The following is a 16,818-nucleotide window of genomic DNA, read 5'->3' on the forward strand; positions in this document are numbered from 1 at the left end:
GCATAACATCTTGCAGACGGAAACGATTCCTCTGGATCATGTGTTGAAACTCATTGAAGATGGAAACGATTCCTTCGGATCTTGTAATATAGAATAATTTGGCTAGGAAGCGATCTCAAAGTTTGTGGTCAAGAAAATAAAATATACCACACTTCCGGCTAAGAAATTGAACAAGCCAACTAAAATTAAAATATTCCTTACTCACGTTGGGGAATCACGTGGTCTGAAGACACGAACTTAAAAAGTCGGCCATCATTGCAAAACGTACGTAAACCGAATAGGACCAATGAAAAAAAAAAAAACTTAGTTGGAGATTTTTTTTATTTGTTTTTCAACTGAGTTAATTTTTTTAATTGGTCCTATTCGGCTTCCGTAAAAACGTATAAAATGAGTTAAAATATTGAAAATACTCATTACATAGCTTTTAATAGTTGTAAGCATATGCTGTACTACCGGTATAATCTAGACATATGTTCTGGAACAGTTTGTAGTTTTCCGTAACATTCCTATCAAAGTTTCAGTTGAATCGATCCCATTCCGTTCGGTTGTCAGTCCGTCCATTCAGTTGTCCGCACTTTTCTCAGCCATGTTTCAAGATGTTAGTGACAACTGGTATGTAACTCAATTATGACGTCTGTGGAGGTGTACACGAGACTACACAGACCTGGTCAAGAGTTTGTTAATCGGTGCCGCAGGCTGAAGTGAACAAACTTTTGACCAGGTACGTATAGCCTCGTTTACACCGAACACATAAGGCAATATGGCCAGATAAAACAAATGAATAAAAGATCCGAAGGCTCTTGTTCAAATCATGCTGACTAAAGTTTTCAAAGTCGGCATTCAGACTGACCTTTTGCACTTGAAAAAGGCAGGATAAGTTTTGCTGCACCTGAAGTATTTTTCCGGGTGTTCACACGTCTTTTTTCTTCAAAATATCTTGTAATTCCTCTTCGTTTATTGTAGCAAAACGTTGTTGGGGTATCTCGTCTGCTATATTGTGAACAAAGTGATGCCAAACAATCGTTTCCTTACAGCATTCTGATTGGCTGTTATCGAAAATGACACATTGCATAACTGGAGGCAAATATTGCCGACCTGTCCGTGCTATAAATGGCACGAACAGGTCCGCAAAGCATAGGGATTTCCCAGCTGAGCTATTTTTAGTACGAACAGGTCTACTCAATGATAGATCCTTGTTAGGAAAACAGGAAATTGGCCAATGAAAATGAAGGAAATATCTTTTTTTTCATAGGAATAGGATAACTATGAGATTCAACATAATTTGGAGTTTGAAAGAAGGAATACATTGTAAAAATAAGTTATTCTTAGGCCGAATGTGCTACAGTCACTGATTTAGAAGTAAAACCTCTAAATCATAGCCAAACAAAATATAGATAAAACATACAAAGGCCGAGATTGTTATGCATTTCATTTATTTTCATAATGCATCTCATAATGTGCATGAGTTGGTTTTCACCGAATTAAGGTGTGGGAGTGCTAAAATTACCAAGTCCACTGCATTTCTGGCCAACAAAGTTGAACTGTCCCGGGTCAACGAACGTTATCCCAAGTTTGGAACTCAATTCTCCCAAGATTTTGGTTCTTCTGCGGTCGGTGAAACCAATTTTCCTTCTGTGTATTATCCACCCATATTCTGATTTAAAATTAAAAAAAGAAAATAGTGACGATGACATCATAAGATTTTGTTCCCTGGAAAAGGAAAATTATCCGTGAATAATATACACTATATATATATATACTATGATATAACACTACATATATAACAGGTCAATACTGTTAGCATGCATGTTCGATGGATGGATGGATGGATGGATGGATGGACCTGGAGAGAGAGTATATCTAAATCTCGTAGTTACCATCGTTTCCGATCGAGGAGCTCACTGATGTAGCCAGCTGCCAGTGATGTTTGGTATTGACCACTGGATATTGTACGAAGATATTCCAGGTCTAACACTGAAAAGTCATAATTATCCGAAGTTGCATCTAGTTTGACAAATAGTGACTTGGCCTTTCAGGTATGGACTGGCTCATCTATAACACGCTGAGCTAAGCTGAACACAAAGTCATCTTCCTATCCAATGCGTCTCTCTCTGGCGTTTTAACATATACTGGTCATCGGATTCCATTGAAGAAGGTTGTTAACGAGTGTGTCGATGACATCATTGAAATAGTTTGCATTTACAACCTAGATACTGTCACACATATAAGATGTAGTTCCATCTACAACACTTATTCTGTGAGAAATTTAGAGTGGTTTTTACGTTTCGAACACTTAGGAGTCCGTAACATCATTGGATTTATGCAAAGTTTACATAGATCGTCTTTATTTAAAAGGATAAGAGCAGAAGAACTAATCTGACGGCGGACTACGCGGTCCCAGACATTACTACTCACTGTCATGGCGGAGAGTACTGTACTACCAGTGGTAACGCGGTCCCAGACATTACTACTCACTGTCATGGCGGAGAGTACTGTACTACCAGTGGTAACGCGGTCCCAGACATTACTACTCACTGTCATGGCGGAGAGTACTGTACTACCAGTGGTAACGCGGTCCCAGACATTTCTACTCACTGGCATGGCGGAGAGTACTGTACTACCAGTGGTAACGCGGTCCCAGACATTACTACTCACTGTCATGGCGGAGAGTACTGTACTACCAGTGGTAACGCGGTCCCAGACATTACTACTCACTGCCATGGCGGAGAGTACTGTACTACCAGTGGTAACGCGGTCCCAGACATTACTACTCACTGCCATGGCGGAGAGTACTGTACTACCAGTGGTAACGCGGTCCCAGACATTACTACTCACTGTCATGGCGGAGAGTACTGTACTACCAGTGGTAACGCGGTCCCAGACATTACTACTCACTGCCATGGCGGAGAGTACTGTACTACCAGTGGTAACGCGGTCCCAGACATTACTACTCACTGTCATGGCGGAGAGTACTGTACTACCAGTGGTAACGCGGTCCCAGACATTACTACTCACTGTCATGGCGGAGAGTACTGTACTACCAGTGGTAACGCGGTCCCAGACATTTCTACTCACTGTCATGGCGGAGAGTACTGTACTACCAGTGGTAACGCGGTCCCAGACATTACTACTCACTGTCATGGCGGAGAGTACTGTACTACCAGTGGTAACGCGGTCCCAGACATTACTACTCACTGTCATGGCGGAGAGTACTGTACTACCAGTGGTAACGCGGTCCCAGACATTACTACTCACTGTCATGGCGGAGAGTACTGTACTACCAGTGGTAACGCGGTCCCAGACATTACTACTCACTGTCATGGCGGAGAGTACTGTACTACCAGTGGTAACGCGGTCCCAGACATTACAACTCACTGTCATGGCGGAGAGTACTGTACTTCCAGTGGTAACGCGGTCCCAGACATTACTACTCACTGTCATGGCGGAGAGTACTGTACTACCAGTGGTAACGCGGTCCCAGACATTACAACTCACTGTCATGGCGGAGAGTACTGTACTACCAGTGGTAACGCGGTCCCAGACATTACTACTCACTGTCATGGCGGAGAGTACTGTACTACCAGTGGTAACGCGGTCCCAGACATTACAACTCACTGTCATGGCGGAGAGTACTGTACTACCAGTGGTAACGCGGTCCCAGACATTACTACTCACTGTCATGGCGGAGAGTACTGTACTACCAGTGGTAACGCGGTCCCAGACATTACAACTCACTGTCATGGCGGAGAGTACTGTACTACCAGTGGTAACGCGGTCCCAGACATTACTACTCACTGTCATGGCGGAGAGTACTGTACTACCAGTGAAAACGCGGTCCCAGACATTACAACTCACTGTCATGGCGGAGAGTACTGTACTACCAGTGGTAACGCGGTCCCAGACATTACTACTCACTGTCATGGCGGAGAGTACTGTACTACCAGTGGTAACGCGGTCCCAGACATTACAACTCACTGTCATGGCGGAGAGTACTGTACTACCAGTGGTAACGCGGTCCCAAACATTACAACTCACTGCCATGGCGGAGAGTACTGTACTACCAGTGGTAACGCGGTCCCAGACATTACTACTCACTGTCATGGCGGAGAGTACTGTACTACCAGTGGTAACGCGGTCCCAGACATTTCTACTCACTGTCATGGCGGAGAGTACTGTACTACCAGTGGTAACGCGGTCCCAGACATTACTACTCACTGTCATGGCGGAGAGTACTGTACTACCAGTGGTAACGCGGTCCCAGACATTACTACTCACTGTCATGGCGGAGAGTACTGTACTACCAGTGGTAACGCGGTCCCAGACATTACTACTCACTGTCATGGCGGAGAGTACTGTACTACCAGTGGTAACGCGGTCCCAGACATTTCTACTCACTGTCATGGCGGAGAGTACTGTACTACCAGTGGTAACGCGGTCCCAGACATTACTACTCACTGTCATGGCGGAGAGTACTGTACTACCAGTGGTAACGCGGTCCCAGACATTACTACTCACTGTCATGGCGGAGAGTACTGTACTACCAGTGGTAACGCGGTCCCAGACATTACAACTCACTGTCATGGCGGAGAGTACTGTACTACCAGTGGTAACGCGGTCCCAGACATTACTACTCACTGTCATGGCGGAGAGTACTGTACTACCAGTGGTAACGCGGTCCCAGACATTACAACTCACTGTCATGGCGGAGAGTACTGTACTACCAGTGGTAACGCGGTCCCAGACATTACTACTCACTGTCATGGCGGAGAGTACTGTACTACCAGTGGTAACGCGGTCCCAAACATTACAACTCACTGCCATGGCGGAGAGTACTGTACTACCAGTGGTAACGCGGTCCAAGACATTACTACTCACTGCCATGGCGGAGAGTACTGTACTACCAGTGGTAACGCGGTCCCAGACATTACTACTCACTGTCATGGCGGAGAGTACTGTACTACCAGTGGTAACGCGGTCCCAGACATTACTACTCACTGCCATGGCGGAGAGTACTGTACTACCAGTGGTAACGCGGTCCCAGACATTACTACTCACTGCCATGGCGGAGAGTACTGTACTACCAGTGGTAACGCGGTCCCAGACATTACTACTCACTGTCATGGCGGAGAGTACTGTACTACCAGTGGTAACGCGGTCCCAGACATTACTACTCACTGTCATGGCGGAGAGTACTGTACTACCAGTGGTAACGCGGTCCCAGACATTACTACTCACTGTCATGGCGGAGAGTACTGTACTACCAGTGGTAACGCGGTCCCAGACATTACAACTCACTGTCATGGCGGAGAGTACTGTACTACCAGTGGTAACGCGGTCCCAGACATTACTACTCACTGCCATGGCGGAGAGTACTGTACTACCAGTGGTAACGCGGTCCCAGACATTACTACTCACTGTGAGGACGCTAATGTTATGGAAAATGAATACAATTTTTGCTATTTTTTTCAAACATACTGAATGTTAATATATGAATACACAATTCAGCAACAAAATGAGGTACATTGAAACAAGTAAACGTCTGTGGTTCATTGTTGAAATTGAATATTGGTACGGTCTCTGTATAAATCGATTTCCGAAATATCAACGTTCCCTTTGACGTGTTGATATTCTGTAATTGTGTAGATTCTGCTGTAGTATTCTGTCATTAAACTCTTTGGAATATGCAGAGCAAAACAAGTCAAACGCCGAAATCGCGATTTACACATTGTAGTCCTACGTTGAGTCAACGACCATTGTCGAATACATTATGCTTGTCCACTGACACACAAGGGAAGTGATTGTCCGAACCTCGCTCTTCGAAGCCTCCATATTCCCTATTTCATAGAGAATTTTGACGCGAATGCTGGGGAGCAATATAGTTAATCTGATAAAGTAATTAAGGCTAATTATGAACGTGATAAACTCGCATTTAACGCGTTATAATGCTAAGTCAACATTTAACGCGTTCAATGCTAAATTAACATTCAACGCGTTAAAACTAGTTTTAAAGCGTTAAATACTAACGCGTTAAAATCATCTCGTTTTTGACATGAACGGCCTTCCATTGGTAACTCTACTCACGCAGTCAATATTGACTTAATTGTGATAACTCCAGTGTTGCTGCAAAATATGTTGAGTACATCAATAAATATGTATGTCGCTACAGCAAGGCATGGCGGTGTATATCGTGATTCAACGCGAGTATGTACCAGTTACCGCCCCTAGCACAGAAAATAGTTCGGAATACTCCATGATAAAGCAGTCGTTGTTTTATAGATTTATCTTAAACAGATGACTTCAACCATATAAAATCATAGTTCGTACTTGAAGTTACTCTGGCTTCATCGGTTACACTCTGAACTGATCGAGTACTGTCGTAGAAATACGCAACACTACGTTCTAGTTTCCGAAAAAAATGACGAGGGTTCCGATTGGTTATGCAAAATCAATAAATCAAACCCGAGAAATTCCGAATGTCCTCAGGACCAATAGAGGTGGTTGTGCAAGCACGGTAGCTATATCTATATATATATTGAACTGTTATGGAATGTGTTGAACATACAAAATCATATGGTATACGAAAGGAGGAGGAAAGAATTAGTTGGAGAGTTTCAGCTATTACACCAATTGAATGATAAAATCCTTGTTGTAGGATACTTACCTTGTATTCCAAATACTAAATCTGTACACGTGTAAAGGATTGCGTGTCTAGTATAGTCTGTGTCCAAGATGAACACGTTTGGTTCCCTACTCATCAACCCTGTAACGATATCAATGGTGCCGTTCTTTACATACTATTTAAACATATTTCTTGACATATGTCTTTAATCTATACATGTTATTAGATATACCATAGCTTTAGAAACTATGTTATTTTGCGAATCTCTTGATAATGATATTTTTCCATTGGGTATATGATTTTCCAAATGAAGGTGAACCTTCATAATTGAGTTTTTAAGAAGGGTTTCGACGCATGTGTGTCTTGATATCTTAGAGCAACGTATTCTTAACTATGGCGAACACCGAGGCACACGGGAATCTTCACAATATTTGTGGTATGGCTTGTGTCAAGATTGTTGTAAAATAGATAAGTTTACATTTACATTACTTATTGTATTGATTAGCCTCTTCACACAATCTAACCTACGAACATACATAAGTAACGAACGTCGTCGTTGACAACATTTTTGAAAGATGTCTCCATATTTGCAACTTTTTTTTTGAAAATCGCTTATAAAGAAACTTACCGTTAACTCCTGTGAAGAAGTAGTTTGGGAAATTCGGATCAGCAGGTGTAAGGTATTGGTTTGATGAAAATGGGATAAGTAATGGTCCAATCCTGCAATAATATATTAAAATATGTCAATAACAGAGGTTGTTCTATCTACATTATCTCAATACATTAAGGGTATGCTTTATTTCATATGTAGTGATCAATTAATTTGGATGATATCGTCATAAATAATCTGCATTGTCAAATACAGGTTTACGTTAGTATGGAAGAGTCTTGAGATGTACATTCTGGTCAATCATACTTACTTCCCTTCGTTTCAATATGGCATAACAGCCTATTATTGGGCCCGAAATGATAAAATATACATTTTGTATTGAATTCTGCCGAGTTTGTTATTTTCTTCAAAAGTGATTTTAGAAAAATAACAGACTTGAGTGAAAGAAATACCATATACAACAACCACGAGTTGGTGCGGCCTCTTTCTACCACAATAGAAAAAAATATTCTGGGAATAAATTGACCTGTTCTATATCCACGAATGTTACGTTTATGACATAATTTGGGCGAACGGATATGGCTTGTAGTGAAATGTCGCTAATTTACAAACGAAATTGACACCAATTTTACCTTTTCGAGTATTATCATAAATTACATATCATAAAAAATATTTTGCAAGATTATTATTTTCAAAAAAGCGATATAGAAATCCATATAAAAATATTACTCGACAAAACAACTTATCGTGGACCATAACCCAATATCAATCAGATCCTCCCATATACACCGTAACATATGCCTCCTTATAAACGGAACCACACCCCATACAAAAAAAGCTCCCCCCCCCCCCCCCCCCCCCCCCCCCCCCCCATACACCGTAACATGTTTCTTCTTTATAAACAGAGCCAAACCCCATACAAAAAAGCTCCTTCCATACAACGTAACATGTACCTACTTATAAACAGAGCCACACCTCTATACCAATAAGCTCCTCCCATACATCGTAACATGTGCCTACTTAAACGGAGCCACACCCAATATCAATAAGCTCCTCCCATACACCGTAACGTATGCCTACTTATACACGGAGCCACACCCATACTAATAAGCTCCTCCAATACTCCCATACTTTGTACTTTCAGAACAATTGTACAATAAACATTTTCTCTGCTCACTCATATATACATATACGTACTCGGTGTTCCAATTTACAACTGCCGTGAAGCTTCCGTTTCCGGTATGAGTGTAGTCGACCGTCATACATGATCTAGTTTGTGCCTGAAAGGCCGACGCTGGTCCTGTGTTTAACCATTCCACCTGGTACCAGAGGCCTCCAAACTGTAGGTACGCATCATAAACATAGTAAGTCATGGTCTTTATTTATAGGCGAGTAATACATAACTTACTACCGTTAACATCTTACTGCAAGCTTTGTGATTGTTAAAGCATCGCTTTAAGGTTCATCATGTAAATAGTAAATCGAGTGATCATTAACCAGAATGAAATCAATATTCTGTTGCAATTAAACAGAAGTAACTTGACCAATCGTTAATATGTATCGTGGCTATCCATGGGTCTTGAATTGGACATTTTATTTGTTAAAATATCAGTAAATTTCGGTAGAACATACTTAAAATGCAAGATTTATGAGAACGAAGAAAGCTCATGTGGATCATACATATACATAATATGAGCAATTTACTGATTACAATGTCTCTCTTTGTGATATTATCCACAGTCGCCATCTGCATGTCAAGGTCAAAACAAAATAAATGTTTTTACGTACATAAGTAAAATCTGGTCACACAAATCCTCCTACCGTGTGCTATAGATATTTGTGAGTATAACAGCATGATTATATTTCATCTTGGAGTCTTTGTATGACTTGAAATTATTCCCTGTTATATCCCACCACAAAGTAAACTGTTAACATCTACAGCGAATTGATTATTTTGAGAAACTTAATGTCCAAACAAAGATATTGATATATTCCGTGCAAATTTGTAGAAATTTATTCGTTTTTAAAATTAACCATTATTCCCTTATATAAACTACGAATAACAGTTTCGAAAAGGAGTTTTAGACGATGATGTAATATAAACTATTTCTAGGAGGTTTTAGAGCAAATTGGTTTTAACGGCTAACATCCAAATGAGGATGACCTCGTCTGGTGCAGTCCATCGATATTTGCTATAATCGAGCGTAATCTGCTGTCTATAATATATTGACTCTATTCATTTTGCCATTATAATATAAAGAAATAGCTGCAAATAGTTTTAAATCGGGAAGATGAAGTTTTACATGCAGTGTGATCTGCTGAGTTTAACCGGGTACCCAGCAACATTAAGTAAGATAAGTAAAATGGGATGTTGCCCAGATTTCTGTTGTTAAGACTCTGTAATACAGATAGAGAGTCAAAAAGATGGTGGGATAATGTGGGTTTCTGAAGACAATATTGAAGTATCATTTTGATATATAATTCAGAAACTCAAACACGATGCGTTCATATGAATGGTCATGCACCTCTGCCACAACTTGTCAGGCCTTAATATAATTGTGACACTTACACTGCACACAATACCAGTCTAGTCTGTACACACATAACTTACCCTGTCTGGGTCAAAGTTTGTAATTGGTGGAACAAGCGGACATGCGGCATCCAGGAGAGAAACTGTCCCAAGGAGAAGCAGCAAATACGTATTGAGGCCCATATTCGCGTACTTGTATAGGACATCTAACCCAGGAACCGAGACGAGGGTTTATATACTGTCCGTAGTCAAGAGTTCAGATTGCAATTAGATTGCGCATGCGTGGAGATCTACACGTGTTATCAATGACACAACTTGCTATGAACAATCCTTTCGAAGTATATCTATATTGCCAAAGGCGTTGAAGAATTATAAAGCAGGTATTTCCAACAATAGAAAGCAGAGCAGGTATTAAACCTGAGTGTTTAAAGCCTTGTCTCTTAGCCAGTATTTCGTTATAAAGTTTAAACAAATATAACTTGCATATCCAAGTTTGTGCCAAAGAGGTGTACGGCTTTCGCGTCTCGACAAATCGAGCAAATCGAGTGTACTTTGTCAAATGTCTATAGGGATCAAATCATGGAAATGGCATTACATATCGTTTGACGAGCATGTTATCTATTAACATGTTCAACAAATAAATACAGACCTAAGGAATACTGAAATTTGATATTGTACATATAAATACGATAATATTTGCGGTAATATTGATAGATACAAAACACTACAGCCTTTTATCTACAGGGTTGCTAGATGCTGTGAGATGTAATTCACTATGCTTTTTAGATCACCTGAGACAAGGTCTCAAGTGACCTATTTTAATCGCCTTTTGTCCGTCGTCGTCCGTCGTGAGTCGTGCGTCCCTGAACAATTTATATTCTCGACTTCTTCTCCAAAACCCCGAAACCAAAATCAATTAAATTTGGCAGGAAGCTTCTATGGCTAAAGGCCAACCAACATTGTGAATTGTATAGTCCCTACCCCCAGGGGCCTCAGGGGCGGGGCTAAAAAGGCTCAAATTGACTGAAATTTCAAAAATCTTCTTCTCAAGACTCAAATAAGGTAGAATAAAATGCTCTTCATACAATGTAGATGGAAGGGTCTTAAGGTGCTATACTAGAATTATGAATTTCATGACCCCGTGTCACAATTTTACCCCTGGGGAGTGGGTAAACTTTACTAATGTTTATATAGGGAAATTACCTTTTTGACCATGATTTGTTTGATTTCTATTAGAATTCATTCTAACTTTGTTAATATTTACAGCATGGGATGACAGCCTAATGGTATACACATGTTGGCCCTGACATACCCCTATAGGCTGATGGGCGGGGCCAAAAAGGGTCAATTAAATTTACTGAAATATTTCAAATCTCCGGTGACCTTTAAGGCCCATGGGCCTCTTGTATAACAACTCCTTCATAAATTCTGGATCATTTAAACACAAAATTCATATAAAACTTCAACACCTATTGATAAAGATAAATTATTTGTTTGGATTGCCATCAAATACCGATTTTTAATGCTCAGCCGGCTTTGTTAATCAACGTTGACATATATCAACACATATTGCAAAAGCATGTTTATTATCAGGCCTCACATTCTCGTACGCCAGAAATACTTCGGTTAATATCAACACTTGTTACATACGCCATGTTTGTTATCAAGTCTCACCATCCCTTACACCCTTATACATTTCTGTTTATATCAATAGTTCCTCAGTAACAGATCTCAGCAGGTTGTCTTGGATGGTGAGGTATCGGAACAATTGCCAGTTATAAGTGGAGTACCCCAAGGATCAGTCCTGGGTCCCCTACTCTTTTTAATTTTTATAAATGACCTGCCAGCATCTGTTTCGTCTAAAACCAGGTTATTTGCAGATGACTGTATACTGTATCGTGAAATTCACAACTCTGAAGACTCCAGTGCTCTACAGAGAGACCTTCATAAATTATCAATCTGGGAAAAAACATGGGGTATGGAATTTCATCCGGATAAGTGTGTTTCACTATCTATCACTAGATCCCGGTCTCCAATTATATCTTCATACATGCTGAAAGGCCACACCCTGGAAAATGTAAAACATGCTAAATATCTGGGGGTATCATTAACCCAAAACATGACATGGGACAGACATATTGACAACATAACATCAAAGTCTAACAGAATGCTAGGGTTTCTCCGCCGCAATTTAAAAATAAATAATGAAAAAACAAAATGTACTGCATATAAGGCCTTTGTACGATCTAACCTTGAATATTGTGCGTCAGTATGGTCACCACATACCAACAAGAATATAAACATTTTAGAACGAGTCCAAAGAAGATCTGCTCGATACATCACAGACCGACACCACAATACATCCAGTGTGTCTTCGATGTTAGAACATCTTTATCTGGACACACTGGAAAAACGCAGAAACAATATCAGACTATCTATGCTCTATAAAATACATAACCAACTAGTGGCAATAGATGCAACACCATACATGAAACCCCTAGCCAAATCTACACGCTCTTCCATGCACCCCTTTCAATATCAGCAATTCTCACCATCTACAGACTACTACAAATACAGTTTCTTTCCAAACACTATACCCATCTGGAACTCTCTACCGCCAGACACTGTTACTGCTGAATCCTTAGACACCTTCAAGCGGAAGCTGCTCAGGACCTCCACTAATTCCCAATCCATGTAGCTACCAACAGTTTTTCCAACAGATTAATATTTTAAAGTATATATACATTTGATTTTTTTTTTTTTTTTTTTTTTTTCAAATTTTTTAACGTTGCTAATTTCTTAACTCTATTTGTAGCCTGTCCATGCCATCGAATAATCATCACTTTAGTGATGGACTCGATGTAAATATAGATAGATAGAAGTTAACCATCCCCTTTACCTTGATACATTTCTTTTAATATCATTATCAAGTCTCACCATAAATTACACCAAAGCTACTCCTGTTGAAGCATTCTTGACAGAAGTTCACTATAGATCTTCAGGGTAACAAGCGATAACAGAATGACATTCATGGCTCTATAAACATGTACAAATATACACAATAGACAAAACGGAGTGTAAGTAAACGTGACATAAACAGGAACAAGACAAAAGGCAAACCAATATAAGAACAAAATAGGAGATCATGTAGTCACCCCTGATACATGATATTAAACAATTGATAGGGTATCAGACACAAAGCATATCACCAGCTACAGAAAAGCTCTCCACCAAAATATCCCATTAAACGCTAAAACAAAAAGAAAACAAAAAATCGCAGAATGTGCGTTTTAAAATTCAAATGCAAGAATTACAAAGGCATGAATATCGTGGAAAGTGAAAATGCTCCTCAGGTATCATCTATGGAGTACCAACAAGTTAAGAGATTCTCAAAGTTGAAACAAAAAATAAAATGGAGAATTCGTAATAGACCAGTTCGGAATCGAAACGAGTGGGCCCATATACTAGCACAGACGTAAGCAGGTGCTAAATAAGTATATGCGAATTGACTTGTCGATTCGATTGCAATATCGGACATTGGTAAATCATATGGTTATATATCAAAAATTTGAAAATGATTTTACTCAAAAATCTCATTTCCAGCTCGTACATTTTACATTCATTTGTTTAAATGATTGACAGGATGCTTTAAGTGATGGTTATATAAATATTCCCTCAAACACATCATTATAAGTGTTGAACTTTTTTCTACATATCGGTAACTCTCAGGTCTTATATTTTCATAAAACTGATTAGTTTAAACATATTTTATTGGCATATAATAATGACAAAGGGATTAGTCAGCAAGTTTTTCCAACTTATAAACGACTTCTCCCATAATAATAACAAAATAATAAACAATAACATAGTCACATGATGGCATATACAAATATTCCGAAATTCGATAAAGAAACGAAAATATAATGAGAGAGAGAGAGAGAGAGAGAGAGAGAGAGAGAGAGAGAGAGAGAGAGAGAGAAGGAGGAGGAGATAGGTACATATAAAGTTAAATGACTGCATCGGGAAAGATCACGACATATAAATGTTTGGAATGAATTCAAATATACTTAATCGATAAGAAGAAAAAACATTTATATATTATATGGATAAATGGAGCGTTTTGGATTAAGTTTTTTTATTATAGGAAAATAGTATGAAAAGAAGGGGGGGGGGGGGGGGGGGGGTAGGAAGTGATGATTAGTCGAATCTTCCCGACCTACTCAAGAAGTTTTGCACAACTTTGGCGATTTTTATATTGTCAGTTGAGGAGATATTCGTGTCACCATTGCAAAGTATATTTACATTAACAGGACCGTACCAGGCTAAATCAGCAATAAGAGTTCCTCTTAAGTTGTTATACAGGGGACAGTTAAAGAAAAAATGATAGGAATCTTCACAGGGATGTCCACATTGACAAGCAGGTGAATCAACGAGATTGGCTCTAAAAAGATCATAGCTTAGTGCACTTGCTCGATTTCTTATTCTGTTGTGTAGAATATTTAGTTTTCGAGGACCATAACTGATAAAATGCTTGTCATATATATTGTTTACTGTCATAGATTTATTTAGATTAGATTTGAAGGAACTTAAGGTAGGCGAGTTTCTGATAGTGTTATGTAAATCATTCCAAAGTTTTGAAGTAGAAGGAAAGAAGGAGTTATTTGATAGTTGTAGACGAAAGTGTTGTTCCCTAAATAAATCTGCATTTCGTAAATTATAAGGAGCTATGTTGCCAATATACATTGGTAGTAGGTCGATAAGAAAAGTAGGTGCCAGATTATTTACTATAGAATAGAATAAGGAAAGTTTCCGAGCATCTCTTCTCCTCGAAAGGGGTAACCAACCGGTTTCCAGATATAAGAACTCTTTTTTTGTGAATATGGGCAGCCCTGTGACTATTCTTGCGGCCTCTAGATTTATCTTTTCTAATAACAATGAGTTTGTTGTACCGCAGTTGTCCCATACTTCACATGCATATTCAAGTAATGGTCGTATATATGTAAGGTACATTTTTTCTAATGTGTTCCTGTTTAAGATAAGTTTTAATTTACGGAGGGTGGCTATATATTTAGTTACTTTATTTACTATAGATTCTACATGTACGTTCCACTTACAATCATCAGAAAGAATGACTCCTAGGTGTTTATGGTGGTTTGTTATTTTAATCGGGGTATTGTCGAATGTAAAGGACGGAACAAAAGGAAGTTGTCTAGTTGATATTACGAGGGCCTCGGTTTTATTAGGATTAAAGGACATAAGCCATTCATTGGACCAAATTTCAAGTTTTAATAAGTCCCGTTTAGCCTCCGTCTCAATAAGGTTGAGGTCATATGACGCGTAGGATAGAGAAGTATCGTCAGCGAAAAGCCTAGATAGAGATGAAAGATTACAGGAAATATCATTTATGTATAGTAGAAAGAAAAGTGGACCAAGAACTGACCCTTGGGGGACACCAGCATTTATAGGCTTAAGAGAGGAAAGTGAATCATTGATAAATACAGCTTGTTTTCTTTTTGAAAGATAACTAGCCACCCAACGAAGAAGAGGTCCAGAGATACCATAATTGTCGAGTTTATGTAAGAGGCCTTTGTGCCACACGCGGTCAAATGCCTTAGAAAAATCACAAAAAATTAAGATAGAATGTTCATAATTTTCTAAGGAAGAAATGACTGAATGATATATTTCAATAAGTTGATGTGTTGTGGAGTGATTTGGTAGGAATCCAGACTGATACTTATAAATAAGGTCGTTTTCGATTAAAAAATTGTAGATATGCTTATATACTACACGCTCAAAAAGTTTACCTATACAACTTAGCAGCGAGATAGGTCTGTAATTGGAGACAATGCTTGCATCATTGGCCTTAAATATAGGCATGACATGAGCAATTTTCCAGCTCTCAGGAAATATACAAGATGACAAAGAATAATTGAATATAAAAGAAAGTGGTATAGAAATTTCACTTGAAAGTAATTGTAGCATTCTGTGGCTAATACCGTCAGGACCTGACGCTTTTTTAACATCTAAAATTTTTATAATGTCTTCAACTTCACTGGAAACTATATGTATTTCTGATAAAATAGAATCTGTCCTCTTTTCAAAAAAGGGTAATTCTTTATCTATGACATTTTCTGACTGGGTACACACAGAGCTAAAATAATTATTCAACAGTTCACATTTCCTATTGTTGTCATATATAATTTCATTTGTAGTACTATCAAGTAGGGGAGATATATCTGTGTTTTTTTTACCTCTGATAAGGTTTCCCAGAAGTTTCCAATACACTTTTGGGTTGTTATTACTATTGTCTATAACTGTGTTAATGTTTTCATAAAATATTTCTTTAGCCCTCTTTATCATATTATTTACTTTATTCCTCATATGTTTGTATTTATTCTTATTGGACTCTGAATTATTATTAAACATTATTTTTTTAAGTCTGTCTCTTTTCCTTATATTACGTCTAACCATTCCATTCATCCACGGTTTATCACTGTCGCGTACTAGTATTTCTTTGGATGGTATACATTTATCAATAGCATCATGGAATTTTTCAGTAAAGAAATTACACATTTCATTAACATTTGAAAGATTGGTAAAAGTGTCAATCCAGGGAATACTGTTTATCATTCCTTTTAACTTATTAATATCAGTTTTATCATACAGCCACACTTTTCTTTTAAAATAATGTTTGATTTTAACAGGAATATTTATAATTGCGAAAACGGCATCATGGTCACTTATAGTTCGCTCAATGTCAATAACATCGGAAAAAATTACATTTACAGTATCACTTACTGATTACTTATAAAACTGATAATATTTAAAATTTTAATCAGTTAACAAAATGAATAAATAAATCTACATTTTTAGTCTTTGTTTTATGTATATTTGATACTACAATGTATTATGATAGAGGTCGTGACCTCAAAACTCCATAATACATGAAATTGATAACGCGTATAAACAATACAATGTTACAATACAATGTATAATATGCAATCATATGTATAATGTCATGCTTTAGGTATATCCAAAGACAATGACATAGACAATGAC

At 38.5% G+C, this 16,818-nt stretch overlaps 1 protein-coding gene across 1 annotated transcript; it reads right to left on the reverse strand.

Moving 5' to 3' along the window:
• Positions 1-1,416: 1,416 nt before the first annotated feature.
• On the reverse strand, positions 1,417-10,061 carry LOC117335920 (apolipoprotein D-like). Its single transcript, XM_033896202.1, has 5 exons — positions 9,841-10,061; positions 8,427-8,569; positions 7,248-7,339; positions 6,662-6,760; positions 1,417-1,654 (listed from the first exon to the last, which is right to left on the reverse strand). The coding sequence occupies exons 1-5, from the start codon at positions 9,940-9,942 to the stop codon at positions 1,482-1,484; spliced, it is 609 nt and encodes a 202-aa protein (XP_033752093.1). The 5' UTR covers positions 9,943-10,061; the 3' UTR covers positions 1,417-1,481.
• Between the last annotated feature and the right edge of the window lie 6,757 nt (positions 10,062-16,818).

Source organism: Pecten maximus, chromosome 10 (genome assembly GCF_902652985.1).
Source record: "Pecten maximus chromosome 10, xPecMax1.1, whole genome shotgun sequence".
NCBI lineage: Eukaryota > Metazoa > Mollusca > Bivalvia > Pectinida > Pectinidae > Pecten > Pecten maximus.